This window comes from Electrona antarctica, assembly GCF_951216825.1.
Source record: "Electrona antarctica genome assembly, chromosome: 4".
Classification (NCBI taxonomy): Eukaryota; Metazoa; Chordata; class Actinopteri; order Myctophiformes; family Myctophidae; genus Electrona; species Electrona antarctica.
In genome coordinates this window covers 18,324,827-18,336,783 of record NC_136809.1, presented here as the reverse complement: position 1 = coordinate 18,336,783, position 11,957 = coordinate 18,324,827, and the positions used below count along the sequence as shown (strand labels likewise).

The following is an 11,957-nucleotide window of genomic DNA, read 5'->3' as shown; positions in this document are numbered from 1 at the left end:
AGTCTTCCATTTCCAGCCAATCAACACTCTTGGGGACGGGGTGAGCTGCTTCTTGAAGTGCAAACCCTTAAGAAACTCCCCTAACTAAACAAACCCAGTCATGGCGACCACCACTTGCTTGGTTGAGCAGAGGTGGTACCCATGGTAACAATGATATACAAACCGGCGTGAGGCAGAGGTCATCAGGGTAGGTGGATAACTATAACAACGAGTTGGTAGCCGCCATGCCCCATCCTGCACCCTCACATACGACACCACCCGCTGCTCTGACACCTACTGGTGACCGGCGGTTACTACCCCCCCTGCTGGCCACACTCCCCATAGCATCCTTTGGCGAATAGTCCTAGTCCTCGTACTCTTTTGAGCAAGGCTTGAAATTAATATTAGCCGCCGGCCCAAAGTTGCTGGTGAAATGTTTGACCGGCAACCCGTGGACAAATGATGGCAAATTCCCAGCGACCTGTCACATTGATGGGAAGGCAAAACAACTAAATGATTCATTACCATTAATTACAGTTTAGTTACCTGGCCAGAGAATGTCTACATTCTCTACTTGCCTACTCCGGCTAGCTGACTAACGAGGTAGTTTCACTCCTCGCTTCTGAGCATGCAAAACGTAATTTGTTTTCCGTCATTACCTACCTATTCAAGAAAGAAAAACAAAAAACATGCTGTTTGAGTGTTTGTTTGATTTTTCTTCAAATTAGAAGAAGCACAATGTATAGCTTGAGGACTAAACTATTTTTTTGTCCAATTAGAAAAGGCTTTTTTTGTTTTGTTTTGTTTTTTTCAATTCTCCGCCAATCAGTACTAAACTTTTAGAATGTCTTTTCCCACCCAATTTCATAGACGTTCATAGACTATAGGTATAGTACAGTGTGAATAGGGTGAATGCAGCCAGGCATAGACTATAGGTATATGCTAGGCGGTATGCTAGTACAGTGTGAATAGGGCACGGCTTTGCAGGTTCGTATTGGCAGCACATTGTTATACTGATCCACCCACCTTAATGGGGATCCTTTGGGCGTGGCGATGCCGTAGCCCTTGGAGTCCAGGTTGCCGCCCACTTTCATGGTGTCGCAGGGCTTCCGCTGCTCGATGTACTCGTTCATGGTCGACTCCAGCAGGTAGGCGTACTTGCCCTTGGACTTCCGCACGCGCAGCACGCCCTCCGCCGTCTTCTTGACAAACGGGGACGGCTCGGCCGACTTCATGTACTGCCACATCTTGTCGAACAGGGCGATCTTGGAGCGCTGGACGCATCGTTGGCAGATAGTGAGGGCAAAAAGGGAGAGTCAGAGAGACGCGATTACACGCACACATGTACTGAACGACAGGAGTAGAGCCAGTGGTGGAAAGTAACTATGCCCCCCCCCCCCCCCCCCCCCCCCGGTGTCAGTTTACAGACATACACAACCACAAATGGATGATACATGATGGAACTTATTCTAACACAAGACAAGGCCTACATCAAATTAAATGGATGAATGAGATTATGAATAAGATTGTGTGTCAATCAGGAATCAAGCACAGCGATCGTGTAATAAGTGAGACAGGCCTAGCGATTCTTACCCTGAAGAACTCCTTGGTGGAGCCAGAGTCCAGCGTTCCGTATGCTATCTCGGTCTGCTTGGCCAGGTCCTCAGCGCTCTCTATGGGCGACACCATCCTCTCCACTGTGAGGAAGGCTGCTAGGTTAGCAGTGTAGGACGAGATGATGATCAGTGTGAAGAACCACCACACGCCTCCTACGATACGCCCTGACAGAGACCTATACAGAGACAATGATACATGGTAAACATATAGAACCAGTGTTGTTGTTTTTTGTTACTTTGTTTTTATTTCAGTTTAGGCAACTTCACACAACTTCACATTAAGCATACATATTTCTTACAATTGCTATATATATATATATATATATATATATATATATATATATATATATATATATATATTAAACACTCATACACACAAACAACTTCACATACATTTACCAGTGTTGATTTTGACAGCAATTTTAGATTTCGATAGTCTTTTGATTGATACAATTCCATTTAATTTTAGCCATATTTTAGTCATTTTAAAATGTTTTAGTTTGAGTCTAGTTTCTGTTTTAGTCGACTAAATCTATGGTTGATTTTGTCGACAAATTGTATTTTGGTGGGCCTTGATGGCGTCTGCCAGGTGTGCCTGATTTTACACTTGGTTTCATGCTGAAAATAGCAGATCTACAATAGCCTCGCGTGACCTGACACGAATCTGCTGGTGCAAAAAAAAATAATAATAATAAATAACAAACATGAAATGATTTAGTTACTGTACTCCCTCCTTAACTTAATGGCAAGATGGCCTCTGTGTGAATATGGTGAATTATTGTTTTACCAGTACCACTGGTGGTCCCCAGACCACTGGTTGAAAACTACTGGCCTAGATACTTAAGACAGCTTATTAGCAAGCGTTGCTATGCCAACCTTGGTGAGACGTCACAGCTCTGTCTCATGAAGGCGCCCAATGAGAACCAACTTTGGTGAGATGTCACAGCCCTGTCTCATGAAGGCGCCCAATGAGAACCAACCTTGGTGAGATGTCACAGCCCTGTCTCATGAGTCATGAAGGCCCCCAATGAAAACCAACCTTGGTGAGATGTCACAGCCCTGTCTCATGAAGGCGCCCAATGAGAACCACAGAGAGTTGAAGATCCCAAACTCATTAGTGGATTCTGTCGTCAACGGCAACGCGCCGTCCTCCGGCTCCTCCAGCTGCCACTCGTACGGACTGAATCGGGACACCTGGGAACCGGCGATGCGGAAAATGGTAAATGGTGCATTTATATAGCACATTTATCCAAGGCGCTTTACATACAGTAGATCGTGCATTACATTCACCAGGTCACAAACACACATTCATACAACAATGGCAGAGGAAACCATGCAAGGCACCAACCTGCACATCGGGAGCAATTAGGGGTTCAGCATCTTGCTCAAGGACACTTCGACACTAACTCTGGGGGAGCCCGGGATCGAACTGGGAAACTCACGGTTCCCATCCGGCCACTCTACCCCTGATCCACTGCCACCAGCAAATATCGGTGGTGTAAAGTACAGTAACTAAGTATAATTTTTGGTACCTTTACATTACTCTGGTATTTCCAATTTTCAATACTCTTTGACATTTTATACATTTGAAAACTTCTGAAACGTCTGTTTAATGAGTACCAGAGGATATGAGCTACTGTACTAAAGTAGGTCACACACATTTTACTAAAAGGGGCTGTTTCGGCATGATCCTTTTCAATTAGGACAATTTAGAATTCTGGACTTTTACTTGTAACAGAGTACTTCTAAATTGCAGTATAGGTACCTTTGCTTAAGTAAAATAAATGTGAGTACTTTTTTCCACCACTGCACAGCTCTACTCACCAGAAAGAGGACAACACTGACTCCTATGTAAGCGAACACGATGCACATCCAGATCTCGTAGGCCAGCGGGTCCAGGAAGGAGAACACTCCTGGCTTGGACTTCTGAGGTTTCTTGATCATGATGGAGATTCCCAGAGACATGAAGGGCTTGGAGAAATCGATCACCTCCTCACGCACCAGGGTGATGGTCAATGGAGCCACGGCTATGTCCGCTTTCTGAGAGAGAGAGAGAGAGAGAGAGAGAGAGCGAGAGAGAGAGAGAGACATCAAAGTCACGTTCTTCCCACAGATTACAATCACTCCAAGGAGTTTGAAAGCATGACTAAGACCTGAGGCCGATTCTAAAAATGTCTTCTAAAAAGCAGTGTTCTGAAAAAAGTGATGCTCAAACTTTTTCATGCCGAAGATCCGCAAAATGATGTCGTTGGCCGCGGACAGAGTTAAAAATATTTGCTTTAAAAAGATTCGCAAAATTTTTCAAGATTTTTCTAAAATAGCATATCTAAGCTAATAGTGTGGCACTTCGGCCAAAGTATAAAATAATACAGTGGTTAAAATGGTTGACCCCACTTTGAAAACCAATGTGACAGAGAGACGGAGACAGAGAGTTAGCCGATCTACAAGCTCAAAATGCGTCTGCGATGCATTGTGAGCTTGCAGCCCACACAACCAAGCATAAAACATCTTTGTCTTACTGGATCTCTTCTCCACTATAGTCCTTCCCTAACCTTTTATTTTTTGTCGACAAAATTTACAATAAATTTAGTTATATTAGTCACCGTGGCTTAGTTTTGTTTTCGTCAGTGGAAAAAGATAAGTCGACTGACATTTCTTGTCACACTTACTGATATTCAGTACTAAAAGCAGAGTGTCTTACCCCATACACCAGCTCTCCAACCATGCCGTTCCAGATCTTCGTTTCTGCATCTCTCGCACCGTACTTCCCATCTCCCACAATCCTTAGCTGGTAGCGTATACCACAGTGCTTTGCGATCTCCGCAGCCAGGTCGACACAGTAGCCTTGTAGTGGAATTAAACACACACACACACACACGCAACACGCGCACACACGTAACATGCACACACACACACACACACACACACACACACACACACACACACACACACACACACACACACACACACACACACACACACACACACACACACACACACACACACACACACACACAGAGTTACACACTAGTGTGAGTAATATTGTGTGTAATAAAACAGCTACAAGCACATGCTAATAATAACAGCTTAAATATAGGGTTACCTAACATTAATTACATCTACATTTACATTACATTTTAATTACAAAAACATTACAGAGTCATATACAATAGAATGCATAATGTAAGAGGCTGCTCTAGTGTTGAAGAAAGAAACTAACATTTACAAATATTTTAGCATGGACAAATACTGTAAGTATTGCATTATTATGACACAATATGTATCACAAATATCACAATAGTTTGTCAATGCCATGATTGTATGCGAAATGATTGATGCCATCTTAGAAGCATGCACGCAGATATCAATAGATGCATGCATGCACATACACACCTTCATAACGGTCATTGTCCTGAAACAGCTCTGAATTCTTCTTCATCATCACATAGGGAGCCTCCTACACGCGCACGCACACACACACACACACACACACACACACACACACACACACACACACACACACACACACACACACACACACACACACACACACACACACACACACACACACACACACACACACACACACACACACACACGTTGATTGGTAAGAAAAACTAAAGCACACATACTTCCAGTAGGCCAAGGGAGAACTTCTAGCCTACTTATTATTATTATTTTTTCCCTATGATATCCCTCATATCAAGTGGCATCATCAGCAACAAAGACCTGTGGCAACACAGTGAATGCACCAACCAAACAGCAGAGGAAGAGTTCCTCCAAATGCTTTGGGTGATGGATAGGCCATATTCTAAGCAAATCAGCCTCAACCACCACAAGACAGTCCCCTCAAGAGTGCTAGTTTCCATCCGTAGACACAGGAACAAACAACTGTAAAAAAAAGGCCTAGTTTGGACCTAAAATACAAGACAGATAAGGAAAAATAAAAATAAACATTTATCCTACTTAAGAATGTCCATGATCCATCCTTTTAGTTGGACCTTAAAATATGTAAATGATGGATATTCTCTTATGTTCGTGGATAGATTGTTCAGCGCATGCTACGAATGGCACTTGGTGTCACATCTGACCACATCAGAAATATGTAGAGCTCTATGGCAGTGACTGTCAAACTTTTTAATTTTCAAGGACCCCCAAATTGGCATATAGGCTACAAACCCCTTTGGTATTGAATTTGCACGTCAACAAAAGCGAATTCATTATGACGGGGGACGATTTCACGGTAAATCACAATCTCTGCGATAGGATTATTGAGTGATATTATCGATTATCGTCCCATCCCTGTTCAGGAGTCGTGAGTCGGCCAGTCTCGCATCGCTCACATATAAACACATCAGGCCAGTGGTGGACCCTTACCAGTATAGTGGTGACGATGTGGTGGACCCTTACCAGTATAGTGGTGGACCCTTACCAGTATAGTGGTGGACCCTTACCAGTATAGTGGTGGACCCTTACCAGTATAGTGGTGGACCCTTACCAGTATAGTGGTGGACCCTTACCAGTATAGTGGTGACGATGTGGTGGACCCATACCAGTATAGTGGTGGACCCTTACCAGTATAGTGGTGACGATGTGGTGGACCCTTACCAGTATAGTGGTGGACCCTTACCAGTATAGTGGTGGACCCTTACCAGTATAGTGGTGGACCCTTACCAGTATAGTGGTGGACCCTTACCAGTATAGTGGTGGACCCTTACCAGTATAGTGGTGGACCCTTACCAGTATAGTGGTGGACCCATACCAGTATAGTGGTGGACCCTTACCAGTATAGTGGTGGACCCATACCAGTATAGTGGTGGACCCTTACCAGTATAGTGGTGGACCCATACCAGTATAGTGGTGGACCCTTACCAGTATAGTGGTGGACCCTTACCAGTATAGTGGTGGACCCTTACCAGTATAATGGTGACGATGTGGTGGACCCTTACCAGTATAGTGGTGGACCCTTACCAGTATAGTGGTGGACCCTTACCAGTATAGTGGTGGACCCTTACCAGTATAGTGGTGGACCCTTACCAGTATAGTGGTGGACCCTTACCAGTATAATGGTGACGATGTGGTGGACCCTTACCAGTATAGTGGTGGACCCTTACCAGTATAGTGGTGGACCCTTACCAGTATAGTGGTGGACCCTTACCAGTATAATGGTGACGATGTGGTGGACCCTTACCAGTATAGTGGTGGACCCTTACCAGTATAGTGGTGGACCCTTACCAGTATAGTGGTGGACCCTTACCAGTATAGTGGTGGACCCTTACCAGTATAGTGGTGGACCCTTACCAGTATAGTGGTGGACCCTTACCAGTATAGTGGTGGACCCTTACCAGTATAGTGGTGGACCCTTACCAGTATAGTGGTGGACCCTTACCAGTATAGTGGTGGACCCTTACCAGTATAGTGGTGGACCCTTACCAGTATAGTGGTGGACCCTTACCAGTATTAGTGGTGGACCCTTACCAGTATAGTGGTGACGATGACCGTCTTGTTTTCCATGCCGTTGGTGTCGTTGGGGTAGATGTCTGTCTTGGTGACCACCATCTTGTCCACCTCGTTCCAGTAGCCAATCTGAGAGACATAGGCACGCACGCACGCACGCACGCACGCACGCACGCACGCACGCACGCACGCACGCACGCACGCACGCACGCACACACACAGTGCATTTAATGTTTTTATTTGTTTGTTTGTGGGAATTGTGCAATGCTTGTAGACTACGTAATCTGGGTATGACTCACCTTCATGGGTCCAGTAGTTTTCAGTTCCATGATGTTGACAGAGTAGTTGACTCTTTTGCCGTACTGATCAAACTGAATGGTCCCTGTTAAGCCATCCACGCGCACCTAGACACACGCACACACACGCATAATTATTTCAGTACAGTTGCTATACACAATAAATCCATCAGTCTTCATTTAACTGTGAGACTAAACATTTTGTGGATGCTAATTCAGACAAAAAAGGAACTTGCAATAGCAAACAGTATCATTGAATGTAATAGCGCAGGTAAATAAGCACACAATTTGGCACCACATTGGCTGCTAATTAAATAGCCACAAGCAGTTAGAGTGAAGGTTCTTGGCGTCTTCAGAGAGTTGCTGGTAAGTGGATTTATAAAGCTATTATAAATGGCCATTGGCATATGAAGAGAGTGACTCCCATGTTTGCATACTATATAGAGGCTATGCGCGTGACATCATCGTCATACCCGGGCGTCTACTGAGTGGCAAAAAAACCCCTACTTTCTCGCATTGACAGCCCATACATCCAAACAGAAAAGTCCATGATTGCATTAAACAACATTAAACTCAGTGCCACTCACACTCTATAGTCTGGATGCACACCTCCCCGTGGGTATAGTGATTATGATGCTATATTAACACATTTAGCTGGGGACCCCCTGGAACCCCCTCAAGGACGCCTGGGGGTCCCCGGATCACACTTTGAGAACCAAGGTGTTGTCACCTGTTTGAGGGCTCGCTCTATCTCCACCCCCTGAGCCCAGGGCACCGCCGGATTGGCCAGGCAGTCTCCACTGTTGCCCCGCCGACTCATGTCTATTCGCTGCTTGTGGAGGAAGCGGAAGGCCTCCGTCATCACCTGCACCGCGTCGTACGTGAGCGCTGACGTGTACTGTAACACACAAACACACGCATTCAGGGGCCCACTTAATCGTGATACGTATCGTATCGCTGTTAAAATGTATCGTTACACCCCTAGTTTCTGCCCAACAGCAGAGCTATATAGTTTGTTTAGATGTTACTAGAGACATTTTGTGTTCCAAAATCCAAGTTCGAGTACAGTGAAAGTAGAGAAATCGAAGTAACACAGTTTGTCATCACCTATTTATTTACGTATTTATTTATTGCTTTTTCTGCCTTTATTAGATAGTATACAAAGTAGTCGGACATGAAATGGGGAGAGAGAGATGACACAGCAATGGACGTCAGGATCAGGACTCGAACTCACAACACGCTGTCACGACTACATGAGCAGCCTATATAATAGGCGCCCGGCCGGACCACTACGCCAGCCGTCCGGGCCCTGCTGGGTGACTCTTACCCGGATCTTGCTGTCAGCTCCAGGGTATTCCTTCTCCTCCAGGGCTTCCCAGCGCTGGTCAAACTTTGCCACCAAGGGATCGTCAAAATCTACGATCTGGAAGCCTGACACGTTGGCTCCACCGTACTGGATCTTCGACAGGTCACCGTCTACGAAGCCCTGCATGGGGATGAAATAGAACAGTGCAGTGTTGATTTTGTAGAATAAAACTATTGCAAAATTGACCAAAAATAGCAGCGCACGCACGCACGCACGCACGCACGCACGCACGCACGCACGCACGCACGCACAAATGGCAGTGCATATAAACAATAGTTGTTCAGACACGGTACTAGAAGCATACAGTAGATGGTAGTTTGGTCAGATGGTACTAGACCAGGTGGTCCAGGTAGGTGGTAACCAAATGGACCCTAATAGATCTTTAACTCTTGAGAGTGTAAAATGAAACCAAAGACTTTCAACTACTTAACTCTCAAGAGTTAAAATATTGTTAAACATCTGCATAACTTAATTTACAAGAAGTCTACACAATTTGAAAATGTAGAATAATTGTTAGAGAATTGTTATTTAGCCAGATGGCACTAGAAACAAACAGAAACTTACCAGATTAGCGATGATATAGTGGTATCCTTTCACATGCCTGCCAATAGTGATCACCTGGTGAAAATAAAACAAAACATACTTTAAAATATGTACTTTGTTTTGTTTCTTAGTTTTCTGTGGATACTCTGGAAATCTCTGTGCATGTGTGCATGCTCGCGCGCGCACACACGTTAATAATGTTAGCAATGATTACTATCACAATGCAGAGGTATCTAATATTAACTTTTACATTTTATGTTTTATAATATTTTTATTATTTAGTTATTATTTTACAAAATTACATCAAATGTTCTGTTTTGGCCATAGTACATTATTTTAGCAAATTATTGATACCATTCATTACCAGTCATTTATTTGTCACATGTGCAATCGAATATTCAATGACAAAAACACAATTAGGCCTAAATAGACAATCACAATTATTTGTATGACAATTTTGAATCTGCATAAAAAAATGACAAACGTACTGTAGATGTAAGTAGGGTATTGGTTAGTGTAGCTATACCAACCTGTTCCATAATGTCTTTGACCTTGTCTTGCTCACAGTCCAAGATGATACGCCGTTCTCTACGGAGCTCCAGGTCCTAAAAACAAACAAACAAACTTATCATTCTTGTTAGGAAAATGTGACAAAATCCCAGATTTCATATGAGGTCAACGTATCACATCTACAGCGCATTCATAAAACGCAGCGTGTGCAAGGATCTCTAGGGTCCCTGGGGGCGCAAAAAAAAAAGAGGCTTCTATTAGGGAGCTGCGTCACCTGCCTCCACTTTATGGGGCCAGTCCAATGGCGGCTCTTCTACATAGACTCCTATTGGCACATAGTGGCAAAGCCCTGAACCAGAGTTTGACAGAATGCACTGTAGTCTATGAGCGTTTGTCACTATTTCGAGTTACATGAACCACGTGACCGGCGCCACCCCCCCCCCCCCCCCCCCCCCCCCCCCCTCATTGATGCAACTCTCTAATAATAGAAGGCTCTGGGTACCATATTCGCCCTGGGTGTACAACACAGACAAATTGAGTCACCTTACGAATAAACGGTGTTTGCTGTATCGAGGAGAGTCTCCTACAGTGCATTCATAAAACGCAGCGTGTGCAAGGATCTCTAGGGTCTCTAGGGGCGTGGATAGTATATTCATGAAAGTGTGCGGTTTGTAAAGGAATGTAAAGTCTCTAGGGGTGTTGATAATGCATTCATAAAATGTGTTTTTTATTTTATTTTTATTTTTCTATTTTTTTATTTTTGAGCTGTGCCTAACCACTCCATTATGCAGCAATGTGTTTGTATGTATGGAGTATGGACAGCTGCAACACGTAAAGTCCCCCGCCCTCCCAGCTCACTGGTCATGCATTGAAGGAAGCATGAAGCGGCTCTCCCCAGGTTGGCACAGGGAGAGTAGCCTACAGCCCAGGATTACAGATTAGGCAATTGGCAGATTTGGCACCGGGTGAAACATGGTTTACAAAATTGTGGGATAAAAATGTAAGAAAAGAAAAAGGAAGACGACAAAAACAAACAAACAAATAATCCATGAATTCATGTCTCCATGGGGTGAGTAGCCAAAAAAGAAAACGTAATTTTGGGGTGAACATTAACCAGTTCACAAGTTCACAATACAGCCTCCATCTGGGAGGTGAACCAATCAGCGGCAGCTGCGGGCGCGATCTTGGTGAGACCGCTTGTGACACCATCGAGAAGCGCCTGTTGCAATTGTATTTCCCAGCGCCTTAAAATTGGAAAATCGTCTTCAATTCGTGAAAGCATCTAAACACATGACCTACACATGAGTCATGACCTAACACTTTTAAAAGCCTACACGACCTACACATGACCTAACACAAAGTGTTAAACCTATAATGCTATCAGGCGTTCGTTAACACTTCTATCGTTTGTGGGGGTTGTTTACTTTCCTGCTGGCGAGGCTACTGTACATCATGTACACACGTCAATATGATTGACAGTCTATCGTCCCAACCAATCACCTGCCAAGTACGTAGCTTGAAAAAAGGGACGGCCTTCTTCAGCGATTGGGCTACAGATCATGGAAGTAGCTTGTGAAACAAGTGTGAAGCAAGATTCTTCAATCTGGCTGTGAACTATGCCTTTATGTCCATTTCTCTCACACTAGAGAGCTTAAGTGGTTCAAATGACAGGCTGTCTGAAGCGGTCTTGAGCCACGAGAGGCTTAGTTGCAAGTTGTGTGTGTGTGTGTGTGTGTGTGTGTGTGTGTGTGTGTGTGTGCGTGCGTGCGTGCGTGCGTGCGTGCGTGCGTGCGTGCGTGCGTGCGTGCGTGCGTGCGTGCGTGCGTGCGTGCGTGCGTGCGTGCGTGCGTGCGTGCGTGCGTGCGTGCGTGCGTGCGTGCGTGCGTGTGTACCTGAAACAGAGAGCGGTAGGCCTCATCCTTCCTCTCATCTTTCAGGTTTCCCACGTTAATGGCAGTGACCACCCATTTCTTCTCTGCTGCTGTGTCTAGGATGACCTGCAGTGTGGACAGACCTGCGCACACACACACACACACACACACACACACACACACACACACACACACACACACACACACACACACACACACACACACACACACACACACACACACACACACAGCTTGTAGATGTGCTATTTTCAAAAGATTTGTATACATTTATAAACTTGAAATGGTACATTCTGCATAG

At 44.7% G+C, this 11,957-nt stretch overlaps 1 protein-coding gene across 3 annotated transcripts in view; it reads right to left on the bottom strand.

The window, feature by feature from the left end:
- LOC306921680 (glutamate receptor 2-like) overlaps positions 1-11,957 on the bottom strand; it is a gene marked incomplete at its 3' end in the record, with an annotated part of 52,911 nt that overhangs the window by 21,453 nt on the left and 19,501 nt on the right. For all 3 annotated transcript variants that reach the window (XM_079498926.1, XM_079498925.1, XM_079498924.1), the window contains exons 3-15: positions 11,660-11,781; positions 9,788-9,862; positions 9,279-9,332; positions 8,676-8,834; positions 8,079-8,246; positions 7,352-7,456; positions 7,074-7,181; positions 4,989-5,052; positions 4,297-4,439; positions 3,420-3,635; positions 2,635-2,789; positions 1,573-1,771; positions 1,006-1,253 (exon numbers count right to left, since the gene is read on the bottom strand). In XM_079498926.1, the coding sequence (XP_079355052.1) occupies positions 1,006-1,253; positions 1,573-1,771; positions 2,635-2,789; positions 3,420-3,635; positions 4,297-4,439; positions 4,989-5,052; positions 7,074-7,181; positions 7,352-7,456; positions 8,079-8,246; positions 8,676-8,834; positions 9,279-9,332; positions 9,788-9,862; positions 11,660-11,781 (1,816 nt within the window). The remainder of the gene's footprint in view (positions 1-1,005; positions 1,254-1,572; positions 1,772-2,634; positions 2,790-3,419; positions 3,636-4,296; positions 4,440-4,988; positions 5,053-7,073; positions 7,182-7,351; positions 7,457-8,078; positions 8,247-8,675; positions 8,835-9,278; positions 9,333-9,787; positions 9,863-11,659; positions 11,782-11,957) is intronic.